The following is a 17,719-nucleotide window of genomic DNA, read 5'->3' on the forward strand; positions in this document are numbered from 1 at the left end:
CTACCTAAATAAATGCTCACAATGGATCCAAGGCATGACGTCACCCAAGCCTGCCTGCAACCATAGTAACATGCCAGTGTAAACAGAAATATTTTTATTTTTCTATCTAATAATGTCATAGAATTAGCAGTTTTATGGCAGTGCTTAAACCATATTCTTGCAGTGCTGAGTGGTAACACTTCTAAAATAAGATCAGAAGTATTTATATCAGAGCTATTACTATTACCATATTAACTACATACAACAAGTGGAGTATGCGTATGGCATAGCTAACATATCAAATTTCCCAGAGCAGTTGTTGACCCCCGTAAACAAAGAAATTTAAGTTCCTAAGGCAACATGCCGGAATGCTGGTCAGAGATCATTAATATCTATTCTTCTTGGGTATTCTGCTTTCCTTAATACAAAACCTCTGAAGTTCTGATGCTGTTGTGTCTCACTGTCTTGCTGAATTAAGAAGAATGCAGCCACATGTTGCTTTTCATATCAAATACAGAACACTTCTGAGCCCTTCTCCTGTGTCACCAACGAGCTTGCTTTCTCCAAGGCAACAAGATTCACTAAATCTATATTTGCACTCTGCAAGCATAACACAAGATACACAGCCTACAAACTTTTGCAGCTCTGGAAGAGTAACATAAAAGAAACAGTTCATGAGGAAAATTTGCAAGGCAAGTAATTGTTTCAGCTACTAAAAAGATACTCATGGAATTCCCATTCTCATAAAATGCCTCCATTTTCAAATGCTATTGCATGCTGCAAGTTGTATGTCTCTAAATTCAGTAGACTCCACCGTCCAACCATAGCGTTACTGTTGCATGCAGTCCAAAGAACATATGAAGAAAAGAGCCCAAAGTTTTGACTGTGAAAGTATAAAATACAGTAAGGAAAGCTTAGTACATAATTGTATTTATACATATACACACTTTTGTTAGTTTGGCTGCATTTTTAATAATTTCATCCCATCGATATTTTAAAGCTTTGTGATCACTTTTCACAATTCCTTCTGCTTTTCCAGATGCAACATGCATAGAAAGATAGTATCATGTGAGATGTCTTTATTGCATGTTTTTATAGCCTAAAAGAAAAAAAAAAGAAAAAAGAAAAAAAGAAAAAGAAAAGAAATGACAGTCTATGCCAAGTGTATTAATACTATCCAAATATTTGGCATAAATGTAGGTGGCTTTCCTCTGATCTCTAGGGATGCAAATTATAAATATTCATACACGTGGCTACTCTCAGAAGTGGGCTTTGGCTTTTCATTTCAAGTAATTCCATTGCACAATTCACTGCTTCTAAATTTCTTGTATACTTCTGAGCTGACAATAGGAAGTTTTTAAAATAGAAAAGAAAAAAGGCAGAAAAAGACATCTATTAAATCAGCTTTAAACACACAACAACTTATATAACAATCCACCAAACTGGAAGGATTTGTGAGACTCTTATGAACATAAAAATCATGGCTGAACAAAAATAGTTGGTGGGGGAGGGGAGCAGGGGGTGTGTGTGTGAGATCACCCAATTTACATCTTTTCTTGCCAAACAATGCAATTCTAGTAATTCTTCTTTCATGTCTACTACTCCACATTCTTTGCATTAAACCATTCCTTCTTCTCATCCTAAAGTACAGTCAAATGTTGTGATTACAGGAAGGCTTTCAGTGGACCTTTTATGCAAGATAAATAGACAAATTACACTTCAGACTGACCTGACATCTTCATGCAGAAGAAAAACAGCACTCTACACTTATTTTCTTATTTGTAACAAAGGTTCAGCAGAATTTCCTCAACCTTTATAACACCATAAACTTAACCTCAAATGAACTAATCTCTGAAAAACAGACACATAGTCCCAGCTTTGAAGAAGTATTATAGACTATTTAAGACTTCAGGAGTTTTGTTCACCTGGTTTGGTAGAGGTGGGTAAGAAAGTCTTCATTACTCCTCAGGACTGAACTGATAAAATCTCTCCTGCGGTAGAGAAAGCTACCAATCACAGAATAAAACCCTATCTTTCAGTAGCTCTTAGGTAAACATATCTCTTACTAATTTCCCTGTTACCCTATTAGCAACACACAGTTCCTATCTATTTTGCTAGTATCTGTAGCAGAACAATAAATGAAGCCTGGGAAAGTTAGCAGGATGACAAACATGGGCTTCCTACATAGTAATTCATAAATCCAAAGAACAATTCTGCTGGATTAATTATTTTCTACTGTCTGAACAACATGTGCTGTTATCATAAACTGTAAGTATAGCTGGCTAGAAAACAAACCTTGCTAAACACAGTGGCTCCCCAGTAATATACCCAACAGAAAACCTGTTTGGAAGTTTCACAGTGCTAGATGGCAGGTGCAGTTGGATATGATGAACATTTTTTCTTATCTTTGCATGTGTTCTGTGGCCAGACTACAACTGCAAAGACCCACCAGCCCCATCCCACTGAACCACTATGGCTGACCACAAGAATCTCAGGCCAAAGTCCATCTTTTGAAACACAGTCTACCTGAAAAACCTGAAAACAACAGTGAAGTACAGAGCCTTCTGATACTCATAAGCATAACTCAATTACTGAGGCATGGAAGCAGTACTCTGCACTTTCTGGGGAGTGAGAGATTTCTTTTATAGCATTCAATGTTTTTAATTCAACATAGAAGGGGAAAAATTTCGGTTGTCAAAAAACCTTAGTGCTCTGCTGGGAAAAAGCTGCTGGTAAAATGGAAATGAGTAGGGGTTTATTCTGTGAGTATGCCTGTTTTGATGCATTATCAAATCTATTATTATCCTCTAGTTTAGGGCTAAATGTGAGGCAAACAAGAAAGCAATGAAAAGCAGTTGTCTAAACATGCTCAAGAAACCCTGTACACTCAGCCTATGCATAAGCTTCCTAAGTTAGAACGTATTACTAACAGTTGAGTAACTACAGCCATTATATCTTCCCTTGTTAAAATTTAAAATACTAGATGTGAATAAATGGGATCTAGACTAAAAGGAATTGCTGACATATGCTCTCAAGAATAAAAATATATATAAAAAACCACAAACAAAACCCCACACTTAAGAAAATGTGGAAGTATACCTATTGAAAGCATGCACATGAAAAAACAGACCTTCCTAGTAAGGACAGGAAATCTCATCTAAGTTTCCCCATCTGCCACTTAAGCAATATTAATTTAAAAATAAAATAATTTTAAAAGAGAAGAGCTTGTAAAACGCATGTTATATGTACATGTGCAGGTGAGGAATGAGCAAGTAATTAATAAACAAGATAAAAATACTTTTTCATTTGATACAGGTATCTTCTAAACTATGAAATAATAGAGAGGAAAAGACGGTGTTCAAGGCCAGGTTGGACAGAGCCTTAGGTGACATGGTTTAGTGTGAGGTGTCCCTGGCCATGGCAGGTGAGTTGGAACTAAATGATCTTCAGGTCCTTTCCAACCCTAACTATTCTATGATTCTATGGTGTGCTTCTTCCAAGAGAAATGACAGCATTTCACAGTGGTAATGGGAAGAATGTCTGAGAAATTGCTGAACAGGCACCTCCCCACAGAGGCAAAGTCAAGAACCCCAGAGCTGATATTGCTGAACAACTGCAAGGGGATATGCTGACATGCCCTTTGAGCTTCAGGTCCTCACCACCTCACAACTTATTCCTGTAGAATAGGTTCAAATTCCTTCCACCGCAGCAGGCACCAAAACTGATACCTCTTTATATCTGCTAATGTTGCACAATTGTTTACGCCATATCATTGGGCTGTCCTATCACTAACTTGCCTAGATACTGTAATGAGAAAGTAGTGCTAAGATTTATTATCTCCTATGATGACAGATACAGAGAAATTTAAGTAATGCTAAGATTTATTATCTCTTGTGATGACAGATACAGAGAAATTTAAGATGATGAAACCCAAATAAAAGTTGAAATTAAATGCCAGCACTGTCTATTATAACAAGAAACAAACAACTGTACAGCCTAAACATCCATTTCAATAAGCTAGTTCACTGATAGTATACCTAACTCTGGCAACACAACTTCCAAAAAATACAGCTAGGGACTCAAAGAGAAAGTGGACTGATACAAGAACAAAAGGACTGATACATGCATATATGGTGTTCTCAGTTGTCTAGGTAAGATCCCTGAGGAGAAAAGAAAGAAAGAAATCAAATAAGTAATGTCATTTTAACTATGCATGTTAACACTAGACAACCTTTCAAGATCAAGGGCCTTCTCTGCCTTTCTATGCTTTGATGCACTCCACACGATCAGTGCTTTTAGGAAGTTTTTCCAACTACCCTTGTAAGCCACTCAGTTTGCATGTCCTCCCCAGCATTACACCACAGTAGCTGGGAGCACAAGCCAAATAAATGTTCCTACAAGCTAGAAGTACAATTAAGGGGCCCTTCTTCAAACATGTCCCTCAACACATGGAGGTGTGAGACAATTTAAACAGTTACTGTGGTAATGAAAAACCATAATAAACAAGGCTATCAGATCATATACCAGGGGAAAGGGAAGGTGAAAATAATCCAATTCTACACATAAAGCAAGAACAACAAGTTATCTGGAGTTTCATACAGAATATGTCAAAACAGTTGAATGTCTTCTCTTGGATTTGACAAGTTTCTGGATCAAGCCTGCCTAGGTTTTCAATTTCTGGAGGAATTTTCACGAAAACTCTAATCTGCTTACAAACATAAACTAGGATCACTGAAATAATCCTAACCAATTAATCATAACCATGGATTTGCATCACAAATCCAACATCAGTTTGATGTGGCCATACACTTTAAACTTGAGTAGATGTTGTGCTAGACATCAGGACTGTTAGAATAATGGCTTTTAGTAATATCCCATCTTAGCCTCTGAGGCTGAGTTTTGCCAAGATGTAACACTACATCCTGACTTCATTCAGATATCCTTCAGGAAACATTCACATCATTTACTGCAGTCAAAAAAATTGTTTCTTGGAATAACCTGCGTTTGTCCTGTTCATATCATACGTCTTTGTACAGTGCAACATCTGTGACACTGAAGTCAGTTTAAGATAGAAAAACAGAAGCTGAAAGCTTTATTTCAGACAAAACAACACAGTTTGATAAAGGAACAAGAAAGAGACTGATTGTGACAAAGACAAATAGTGTCTCAACATCTGTAAGCAACATATTTATGATATTTACAAAACATGTTGGGGAGACAAGGAAACAATGGCAGAAACGAACTTACTTGATCTTACTGAAGACAATGTCAACATCTGTGATTGTCACGTTCTTCCCATCTATCACATGACAGTCCTTACATAGCTTTGACCAGTTCTTCCCATGCATTTCTTTTCCTGTGGCTCTTGTATCACCATGGATAGCAAATTTTCTAAAAGCCTCTTCCAAAGCACTTAATTCTCCTGCTATGGCTCCCTCATGGGAGCTGTTTGAATCATATGATAATCGTTTTGCTGCTCGGTCCTTTGCTGGATCTGAAGGAGACTTTGGAGGAGTCTTATTCACAGGTTTGGTCGACTTCGCTTTATTGTCAGCCATTGTGCTACAAAGAAGAGGAGGGTAAACTCATCACATTAAATTGCAGTAATTTAGCTTCTAAGCTACAGGCTACAATCCATGTCACAACGTATGAAGAATAAGAGATCTATAAAGTCAGCATGAACTCAGTGCCCTCCACCGTCAACCAACAGTCTATATACATAGAACTGTTTAACACTCTGCCCACCTAGAACAGAAAAAAAAAAAAAAAGCTAGCATATATTAAAAAAAAAAAAAAAAAAGCAGAGAAAGAACATTTCAAAAAGAGTACAAACCTAATTTCATATTTCATCATCATTACATCAGCCAACAAGAGAACACTTACTGTGTCTTTGGTTTTAAATAGCAATCATCACAGTCATTCTACTGATTTGGAAGAAAATATGCCCTTTACATTGTAAGCATTGCTATCTGTTTTTATTTCTGAAGGTAAAATTATAGAATCATAGAATCAACTAGGTTGGAAAAGACCTTTAAGATCATCAAGTCCAACCATTACTCCACCACTGCCAAGACCATCACTAAACCATACTGGTGAGGGCCTCATCTATACAGTTTTTGAACACTTCCAGGGATGGTGATTCCACCACTTCCCTGTTGCAATACCTGCTCACCCTCTCTGTGAAGAATTTTTTCCTAATATCCAATCTAAAAGTCCCCTGGTGCAGCTTGAGGCCATTTCCTCTTGTCCTATCGCTTGTTACTTGGGAGAAGAGACCAACCCCCACCTCACTATCACCTCCTTTCTGGTAGTTGTAGAGAGTGGTAAGGTCCCCCCAGGCCTTCTCTTCTCCAGATTAAACCACCCCAGTTCCCTCAGCTGCTCCTTAAGATTTAATTCTCCAGACCCTTCACCAGCTTCACTGCCCTTCTCTGGACCCAATCCAGCATCTCAGTGTCTTTCTTTTATAAACATTGTAGTGAGGGGTCCAGAACTGAACAGAGTATTCGAGGTGTGGCCTCACCAGTGCCAAGTACAGGGGATGATCACTTCCCAGGCCCTGCTGGCTACACTATTTCTGACGCAGGCCAGGATACCATTGTCCTTCTTGGCTGCCTCGGCACAAGCTGGCTCATGTTCAGCGGGCATCAATCAGCACTCCCAGGTCCTTTTCCATGAGCAGCTTTCCAGCCACTTTTCCCCAAGCCTGGAGCATTGCATGGGGTTGTGGCACAAATGCAGGACCTGTCACTTTGCTTTGTTGAACCTCCTACTACTAGCCACAGCCCATTGATCCAGGCTTTAATAAACAGCCATTTATTTCGTAGATTGTGGCTTTTTAATTATTAATTGAAAAATTAAATACTTTGAATGTGCAGCAAAAAAGAAAAAAAAAACCCTAATATTGCCAGAAGCATGTCACAGAAGTCTTTGCCTTCTGCCCATACATCTTAGCTTGGCAAAAATAAGAGGCACTGAAAAGCCTAGGGACAGGGTGCACTGCTGATGTCCCAGCACCTACAGGAAGACTGTTGCCCAGACTCACATCCGTGGTGCTGCTACAAATTTTAACCCATAAAGGTATGCCTCAGGTATCAGAAGTTTGGCAAATACTAGATAAGGGCTGGAAAGTTCACCATACTCACCTCATCCATTCTTCTAAAGCCACAGCTGTACATGTATGTGACTAACACATGCAAAGATTGGTATTTATTTCTAATTAATGTCTTTTTCTGCATCAGACAAAAAGTTCTTTGTCTTATATACTGTAATTCAATACAAACTCCTCAGCAACAGAAACAATCCTAAAATTTTACCTCTTCTGATAATGCTTAGCCTCTGTCACTTCAATAACCAAGGCATACCCTTTCCTGCACGCTGCAACAGAATTAACCATAACTACCAGTAATGCAGCAGCTACTTTTAAGCTTCATGATTAGAAACAACCTTTTAATAAAAACTATAGTGAAGGTCCTCTGTCCCTTACAGATGCAGCATGGCCAAAGCATTATTATCAATTTTGAAAACATTCCAGTAAATGCTTAAAAACCTTGCTGTATCTTGAGCTTGGGTATCCTTCTATTTTGTTTACACTGTCAGCATAAGTTTTGGCCAACAAACCAAAACGCTAAATTAAAATTAATATGACAGGAATTTACTAACCGTAGCCAGAGAGTTATATGTGCACCTGTGAAATAAAAGGAAAAGCACAAAGAGGGGGAGAGAGTTTGAAAATGTAAAGTTCATTAAAAAGTTAAAAATATAATCAATTCAATTCCCAATTCCATTTCCTCTTCTCCCTGCCTGCTCTCCAAAGGTCAGCAATTGCACCTCAATAAACTTTTCTGAAAGTCGCTCAACACAAACACCAAAACAATAAGCATCCACACTAAACTGTAAGGTCCAAGTACTACAGATGTATAGTTTTTTTTCCAAAATGGATTGGTCTAAACTGTCTAATTCATCAGGCTACACACATTCTTGGAGCAGATTCTCCTGGAAGGCATGCTAAGGCACAGGAAAAAACAAGGAGGTGGTTGGTGACAGCCAGCATGGCTTCACTAAGGGGAAATCCTGCCTGACCAGTTTGGTGGCCTTCTATGATGGGGCTATGAAACTGATGGACAGGGGCAGAGCAGTTGACGTCATCTACCTGGACTTGTGCAAAGCGTTCAACACTGTCCCACACGACATCCTTGTCTCTAAATTGGAGAGGCATCAATTTGATGGATGGACCATTTGGTGGATAAAGAACTGGCTGGATGGCCGCACGCAAAGAATTGTGGTCAATGGCTCGATGTCCAGCTGGAGACCGGTAATGAGCAGTGTCCCTCAGGGATCGGTGTTGGGACCGGTCTTGTTCAACATCTTTGTCGGTGACATGGACAGTGGGATTGAGTGTGCCCTCAGCAAGTTTGCCGATGACACCAAGCTGTGTGGTTCGGCTGATACGCCTGAGGGAAGGGATGCCATCCAGAGGGACCTCGACACGCTTGTGAGGTGGGCTCATGCCAACCTGATGAAGTTTAACCATGCCAAGTGCAAGGTCCTACACCTGGGTCAGGGCAATCCCAGGCATGGCTACAGGTTGGACAGAGAAGAGATTCAGAGCAGCCCTGCAGAGAAGGACTTGGGGGTGTTGGTTGATGAGAAAATGAACATGAGTCGGCTTCAGTGTGCACTCACAGCCCAGAAAGCCAACTGTATCCTGGGCTGCATCAAAAGAAGCATGACCAGCAGGTTGAAGGAGGTGATCCTGCCCCTCTACTCTGCTCTTGTGAGACCTCACTTGGAGTATTGTGTGCAGTTCTGGTGTCCTCAACAGGAAAAGGACATGGAACTGTTGGAACAAGTCCAGAGGAGGGCCACGAGGATGATCAGGGGACTGGAGCACCTCCCCTATGAAGACAGGCTGAGAAAGTTGGGGCTGTTCAGCCTGGAGAAGAGAAGGCTGAGTGGAGACCTCATAGCAGCCTTCCAGTATCTGAAGGGGACCTACAAGAATGCTGGAGAGGGACTCTTCACAAGGGACTGTAGTGATAGGACAAGGGATAATGGGTTAAAACTTAAACAGGGGAAGTTTAGATTGGATATAAGGAAGAAGTTCTTTACTGTGAGGGTGGCGAGGCACTGGAATGTGTTGCCCAAGGAAGTTGTGAATGCTCCGTCCCTGGCTGTGTTCAAGCCCAGGTTGGACAGAGCCTTGAGTGACATGGTTTAGTGTGAGGTATCCCTGCCCGTGGCAGGGTGGTTGGAACTAGATGATCTTAAGGTCCTTTCCAACCCTAACTATTCTATGATTCTATGATTCTTTTCTACCACAGCAGTGGTGAGAGAAAATAAGAAGAAAACAAAAACACTGATGACACAATCTATGCAGAAGAGAATTACATTAAGATCTATGATTAATCTTCAAGGAAGCTTGACTTCCAAAAGCAGCAGTCTCTTCCAAGCTCATACAATTTCAAATTCACTGGAGCTGGAAACTAGAACCAGAAATTTTCTAGGATAACACTAACTGGCAAGAGGGAGAATGAGGAAGCAAAAAGTTGTCTAGGATATGTCTGTACAGGATATCAAAAACCAGTTACATCTTTAAGCAAGTAACAAGACAAAAGAAGGTAGAGATCTGCTAAGTAAGGTATGTGTATCTCTTATCATTTTGCAGTTTTATCTTGTGCCAAATAAACCTTCCAAGACATTTTCAGGTATAACACCCTCTTGCTCTTAGCAATTCTGTCAAGAAGCTATACTCAGTATGAATATCCTTGAAAGATTCAACAATTGCACAATTTACAAACTATAAAAAGAAAACGTCTATTCCACTGTCTCATCTGAAATTCGAAAAAATAACAACATGCCTACATTTAAGTATCTTCTGAAGAAAAATCTTTCTTTAGCCAGTGTCAGTACTTTGCTTTGCCTAATCCCATGTCACCCACAACTGTAACTCAACTATGCACATCACAGCAGAAATGTGTGTTAAAAAGCAACTTGTGGTTTCAAATCATGAGATCAAACCCACATTGGTTGCCAAAAATTGTCATGGATGCTCCTTCTCTTGCTGAACCATAATTACAGTTTACTTGTTAAAATCCCACCTGATAGCATGAAATTTACTAAAAAGCTACCTGGTTTATGAAAATATTGATCTAGTCTCATCTTAAAATTTGTTTCTTAACACTAGAAAGAACACACTCTGAAGAGAAATATGTACACTAATATACTGTATTAGAAGGTAAAGAATTACACAACACGGGATATGAAATCAAATGTTTAATGGGGTCAGCTTTAACTTTTTTCAGTGATTATTGATGAGGAAGGAGATCATGTCATGTTGAAGAAATGATCTCTCAAAGAGAAATAAAGAATAACCTGTTTGCCAAAAATTCAAGATCAAATACAATTTTGAGTCTCACCCATTTTTCCCTGGACAAAGGGATTACATGTTTGCTAGCTTCTGCTAGAAGATTAGCAGTAATTTAGGGAGAGGCCACAGTAGGGTGGTAGTCGGAAGTGACAAAGAAGTGGCTACTCTAAAATGCCAATTCTAAAATTCTGTAAATCAAGACACTGTTCAAAAGCATGGGCTGTGTAGATGCAGACTATAACAATTACAGATAACCAAAGAATCATCTTTCATCACCATCCCAAAAGTCTAATTTGCACTCAGATAACACTATCTCTTTCCAGAGCCAGCAGAGGGAACGAAAGCAGGAATACAGCAATCAATCCCATCCTCTCTATCTACTGCTGACTCCAACCTAGCAGGTCCACATCACCAAAAGCAGTCATATAAGACATTAAGAAAAGGGTATAAGCAGTTGCTAGAGTTCAGAAGGCTTTGTGAAAGAACAACTGTCACAAAAAATGGAGTTCCAGAAACCAACAGAATATTTAGACAACTAGGTGTTGTGTTATGGACTGCTATAGCCTGTGTCATGTAATACTGCTTTGGTATCATGAAAAAAACCCCAACAGTTCTCATACCTTGTCTCACTCTACAATAGGTAAATATACATTACATTATACAGAGATATCTATACAGACAGATTGAGCTAGGGATCAAACTGACTGAGGTCATAACTAGTTCATGCTAAAATAGACTGAAAGTGCAGATCTGTGTTCTCAGCACATGCCTAACCCATTAGAAAAAGCCTTCCCATATAAACTTCCTTCCAGCCAGAGACTACAATACAGACTCATCTGCAGACAGATAGCTGGGAGAACTCCTCTAGATAAAGTCACGTATTAACATGGATTCTTCCAAGACTGAGGGGATATGCAGTTATTGTTTCCGTGAATTTCAGTTGCCAATTCTCTATAGCTGCATGACTACCAGGAATACATAAATAAGCACAAAGACTCAGTACTGGCCAACTGTCAGGTCTACTTAAAGATTTATATTCATTTACACTCTTTCACTTATCCACATCCTTTCCAGGTGTCAACATACTGCAGGAATTCTGGTATGGCTTTGATTTAGATTTGGGAGAACTGCTCTTTGAAGTAACCCATTTCTCAGCACCAACGAGGAAGACCTGAAACCTTATAAACCTGAAAACTTATAAACCCAGTTTATGATCTCCACACTAAAAAATGCTTTTCCCACAACAACAAAATAGTCAACAGGAAACTATCAAAGGTGTGACTACCTATCATTTTGGGCTCTGCCACGTACTTTCTTATCTGCTTTGTCCAGCTTGCTCCTAGCATGCTAGGAGTATTCTGTTCCGGTATAAGTTGAATTGCTTTTATTTGCAGCAAGTATTACAAAAACAGTTTTTAATGGAAGTCTTGCAGCATCAACTGCCATGGAAATGAGTAAGGCTGTATTTGTCTAAGACAGTATAGAAGACTAGAACACTAGTTACTTATTACAGAATCAGATATAATCCAGTTAATAGGAAAGGCAGCTTATTTTGAAACCATTTGTTCTTTAAAATATTTACTAACCAAGAATTGGCTAAAATGAGGTCAAAAGTCCTGTGAGCTAAGGAAAACTTTCAATGCAAGCTATTTAATGGCAGAAAGCATTCAAGCATCAAGCAGACCTCAGTTCAGGTAACTGCTAAGATTGACGATATGTCTCACACAAATAAGCCATGAAAATCTACAAGTTTTGTCCTCAATTTACTTTTGTTCTGCAAATCCTTTTGCTGTTGCTTTTACGTAAAGTGCAAGGTCCTGCTTTGCTTACAGTCACATCACAGGGCTTTGGCCAAAAGGCAGAGTGGAGATGGTACCTTAAATGTACCCTAAATATCTACCAAGATATAATCCAAAACAGAAATTCCCCAGACAGTCTTTATGCAGCCTGCTTGCCACCCAGCAATTCTGTTGTACATTTTGTCTCCATGATCTCTGAAGGGAGAAGGGAAGGTGATCCGCAGCACAAACTCTAGACTAATAAGCAAAGATACTGTTCTACTACCTGCAAAATGTCACCAGGAAGTAAAAAACCATAATCTTTCAAGTATTCTATTCCATTTTTGCCAGTCCTCAAGACAAGTATGAATATGTAGGCTTTGCAACACTCTTGCTCTTTGTAACAGGTATTCAGATCAAAAAATTCCCTAGCTCATGGACGAATTTTATCCAACTGGTCTTCTTTGCATCCTCAACTTCCAAAGGAGAGAAAATACAATGGATTAATCAGCAAAACCATCCATACATGTATTTAGTTGGCCAAGAAAAGAAAAAGATTCTACATTCAGTCAGATAGCACCTCTCATGCATGTGATCACATCATACATTTCAATGAATGCTCAAGAAAATAGTATCCAGGAATCTATCGATTTTATTGAGAACTGGAAATAAAGTAGGGGGAAAGTAGAAAGACGGTGGACCCCTTGCAATGCAGTTAAGACAGCCAGCAAGTCAATATAAGTCTGTTAACACATAAAGATCAGAAGAACCATATGTTGTTAACATTCTGGTTTAACCTCACTATAAGCTTCCTGTTTCTACACCATTCTCCTATAAGTGTATCAGCCTCAACCTCTCATGTTCTCAGCTCCTCAACCTAGCTAAGCTTCCAGCCCTCCTAAAGATATTTCATAGAGGGTCTTAAACTTGAAAGGTCATTGGTTTTTAGAAAAAAGGCATACTACAAAAAATTCTGGCCACAGGCACATCACCTAGTAGTTTTATGTTGTTACCTGGTTTTACCTTCCATTCTCCTGCTACTCCTTCCTGCACATCAAGTGTTGGTAAGCACACAAGTACTTAAGCTGTAATTCTTATCAGAATCTTTTTATGTACAGTTGGTAAAACTTATCCACTGCACCACAAATAATTGCCATCTAAAATTTCTCAAGACCTTCCAGCACAAATTTTCAATGAGGATGAAAGATGCTATTTTTATGAGTGAAATGGATTCATAACATTATCAATTTGTGTAAGGCATTTGAATTTGTCTGCCTCTGTTTTATTTTAGTACTTGATCTATCTTTCCCTTGTTTTAAAAATATTACAGAATTGCAGTTAAAATGAATTCTCATTTTCTGTCTGTAATAATTTATGCCAAATAAAAACAGCAGAGACAAAGTACAGCAGATGGAATCTTTATCCCACACTTTTACATAAACATCCAAGCTGAAGGAAGGGATAAACAGCTGGAGAAATGCAACATTCTCCTAATAAAATGCAGTGTTTTAGACAATGCTCTTAAAGCTTCCCTTAAGCTTCCTTCACAGCTATCTGTAGGAATCAGAATTAAGGCACTTCTGAGTTCTGCTCTGGGTATATTTCTCCACATCTGATGTTCAAGTGAATGAGAGCCACACATTTTCCCTATCACATAACACAGCAGGAAAATGAGCAGGGAATACTGCAGACTAAGCAAAGCTAACACATCTCTATTTACATTCAAACCCATCTTTAAAGAAAAATCCTTTCACAGGCTGTATGAGGAACTGCACGGTTAAACCTTGAGCTCTCTTAACAATATACATGTATCTATGGACAAGGCTGGTTATTTCACACAGCTACATTAAGACCTTTTGCAGGACACACACAGAGTAACAAAAAGGTGGTTACTCAAGTAGTCGAATGTTCCTCCTTAGCAAAACAGTATGTCAGACTGTGGTGAAGTTATATATGCCATTAAAGGAACAACCTTAGAAAACACATTATCAAGCACAGAGATTACTGACTGCTGACAAATGACTGTTACTGTTCTATTTCCAAAAACAATTGCTACCCATCTACATAGTTACTGCTACAATATCACTTACATACAAAATTAAATTTAGTTCTTAGTAAATTATATTCTTCCATTGCAAAGAACCACTTCATAAAATATCACTTCACATATGCATAAACAGAGCACCTATACAGCCACACACATCTTTATCAGCAATTGTTGTTAGAACTTTTTTCTTTTAAAAGATGCATGTTCACCTGATAATACTTGAAACTACACAAAAACTATCTAACTAAATAACTCTTATCTAGCTCTACAATACAGTATAATGCCACTGTATCACATACACAAGGTCTTGAAAGCACTGTTAAGATTTAACAGTCACACAGCATCACCTCTGATCAAAGAATTACAGAAGGTATGAGAGCTACAAAGTCACGAGACAAGATATTTTACTGTAAAAGACAGAATTCCACCAGTGAAACTTGTCAGGTAATTGAAGTCACTTCAGTGAGGTATCCAAACACCTTTGTAGAAAAACTGCATCACATATAAAATGCCTCTTTACCGTCAAAGATATCAAAAAACTTAACAGCTGAAAATTCAGGTTATGCCAATATAAATTAGAAATAAGACTTTCTTAGGGAAAGACAAACAACCATTGGAAACACTAATAAGAATAGCTGAAAATATTTCACATCCTGATATCTGCACATTAGGCTCCATTTAACACAGAAGATACACTGCCATCTCTAGCAGACTTCTATCAAATGTACATTACTCATCTCAGATAACTAGTTAAAAGTAACTAGTACATGAGTCAGATTAGATTGTCTGAAGATCCCTTACAGACTTACAAGTCTGCTGCTTCAGTTTTGTCTGAACCCAAAAAAATAATCTTTAAGTACAGTTTTTTTAAACTACCCATAGCTCAGTACAAAATAGGAGAGTACTTTCCTTTCTAAATCATCAATAAATTCTTTCACACCTATGAGGTCCTGTAGGATGAACTGTTTGAGTAGTGGCCATGGTTTCTGATAATGAAATTGGATGAGACAGGCAGATACAGATTTGGTTTTAATCTAAAAATAAGCAGAGTCACCAACAATGAAAAAATGCTTTTGTGAGCAAGACCTCTAAGCATCTGAACTTCCACTGCAAGTGTCCTTAGCACTGACCCAAACAGGACTGTTCCAAATAGGAACCTCAAATGTGCATTTAAGAACTTCTTTGAACTAGGACTGCATCCCTCAGAGATCCAAGCTAAAACTGTTACATCCTTAATTATCTTTTTTTTTTTTTTTTTAAGTTTCTCCATACTCATTTTGATGATTGCTCCAATATATGAACACTGACAAACAAGCATACTTTTGAGTTTAGCCAAGCTGGGAAATAATTAACTTCGCAACATTTAAAACAGTTGAACTGCAGATTTATTTTCGTCTTTTCATCTGCCTCATAATGCACTGAAGCTTTGCTCTGTATACTCTTGGTTTTTAGCTCTTGGTTTTCTATCCAGGACAAGGTAAGTTTGTATCACACACTCAGGTCAATATGAGGCAGGGGAAAGATAAGGAGGAGGGAACCTGAAGACAGCTGGCAAGAGTAAGAACCTAATCTTCTCCACATTAGTCTGAGTCCTGACACAGCTAAGATTCCCTTTTAGCAGAAGCAAACTGAATTGCCCACCCACTACACATAACAACAATACAGAAAAACTTCCCATCTGTTTTGATGGATATACCACTGTGAGCCAAGAAAAATGACCAGCACAAAAACATTCTTTTCTGCTCAGTCAGCACTTCAGATAAATACCGAGTCAGAAAATGTGTCCTGAAACCTAAACAGGCTATGTGTACTTGTCCTGTACCACATGTACAAGCCCTGTTACTGAATGACAATTTTTTTATTGGTGTATATTACTAATAATATCCACTCAGTGCACAGCTACTTCCACTGCTATTTCCAAGTATTCGAATAACCAGACTACATTGCAATGGGAAATCCTTGCAGTACTTTTATGTATGGGTAATTTGGGATGGGCAGGGTGATACACTCACTAAAAAATTTCTTTCTGCTGAAGGTGTATTTGTTCCTAAGAATTTTTTGTTGGCTTGGGACACATGAGGGAGATGAAGCAAATAAAGAGCTGAACCAGCTTATATGAAACACTGGGTAAAAGGCAAAACAATGTGATTTTTCCCGTACAACACTTTGATTTTGAAACAAAAGCTCAGTCTCAAAAATTAAAAAAATTACCTGAAATTTAAAGAATATTAAAAACTAAGTAGCCTGAAGATAAAATGTTTCATATTGGGTCAGTGTAGAGCTTTTTTTTTATTTCAACTTTCAGCATTTAGTCAAGTTAAACAAAATTCCCCAAAATCAAACCATTATTCACAGGTCCCAAGAGTACCCTTTGACACCAGAGCTTCCCTCAGAGAACTGTGCAAGTCTTACATGAGGTTCTACAATTCCCTTTGGTCTAGCATACAAGAAAGATAAAATACATAGCCGGATAATGGACACACATACTATTGTATCCTTTTTAACAGCTGCATTTGTTCTTTTTTGTACCATTTACAGTGTCTTGCTTTTTATTTTGGTTTGTAACACTTTGGGGTCCAGGCCCAAAATTTTGTTCCATGGTTATATTGCACCTAACATGCTAGTTAAGATCACAGCTCCCAGACACCATGGCAATACAAACAGTAAGCAAAATATTTCTTCTCAACTGACAGAGGCACCTAGAAGCACTTATGCCCATGCCAGTCATGCCAGCAAGGCAGAGAAAAACCTAGGGATAAAACTTCTATATCTGCATTTGATTTCAGTTATACATGGCATAAAAATGGGTTTTGGAGGAAGAAAAAAATCCCAGTTTGTTGCTCGCTGGAAAGAGTTCATTTCATTGCTGCAAGCAGTATGCATGTACAAATAGAAAGGACATGACATCATTGAGTGACGATACCACAGGAAAGACTGTTCTTGTTATAAGTTTTTCTTCATACAGTGATACAGGCTTGTGAATACAGTCACATTCTCACACTGAAGACTTACAGAATCAATGTATGCAAAGCAAGAAAAATATCTGGTATTATTTTAATTTACATTTTATTTTATATTCTGAGAAAAAGGTATCAAGTTTAAACATTGGCTTATTCTCTAAAGCATGCTGAGATATATGAAGTGTAATTAATTGTCTCTACAATCAAAATACACTAATTCCACTAATCTTAACATAAACTGACATAATTACCTACCCCTCCCTCCTTTAAAGAGCCTTTTTTTCCTTCAAGGTACAAAAAGTAAAAATAACCTCTATCATACAGTTGACTGTATCTACTATAAAAATTAAATACATTATTCGGCACCACAGCCAATCCACAGCTTAAATCTGGCACAGAAAGAACTACCTGCTGGATGTATATTTCCATTTATAAAGATCTTTTCTTACATTTATGAGGGTCAAGTGCAAGCACTGCAGAAGATTCCTATGTGAACTTTATCTGCAATTTGATCCTTGCATGGCATGCTGTCTAAGCATTACACTGTACTATGATTTAATACTGGGCATACACTTCAGCAGTTACA

General features: G+C 38.3%; 1 protein-coding gene across 1 annotated transcript in view; it reads right to left on the minus strand.

Moving 5' to 3' along the window:
* Positions 1–6,349, minus strand: part of TPPP (tubulin polymerization promoting protein) — a 35,244-nt gene extending 28,895 nt beyond the window's left edge. The window contains exon 1 of the mRNA XM_080609874.1: positions 5,227–6,349. Within this exon, the coding sequence (XP_080466000.1) occupies positions 5,227–5,537 (311 nt within the window). The 5' untranslated portion in view covers positions 5,538–6,349. The remainder of the gene's footprint in view (positions 1–5,226) is intronic.
* Between the last annotated feature and the right edge of the window lie 11,370 nt (positions 6,350–17,719).

The sequence above is a fragment of the Psittacula echo genome (assembly GCF_963264785.1).
Source record: "Psittacula echo genome assembly, chromosome: 2".
In the NCBI taxonomy this organism is placed as follows: Eukaryota; Metazoa; Chordata; class Aves; order Psittaciformes; family Psittacidae; genus Psittacula; species Psittacula echo.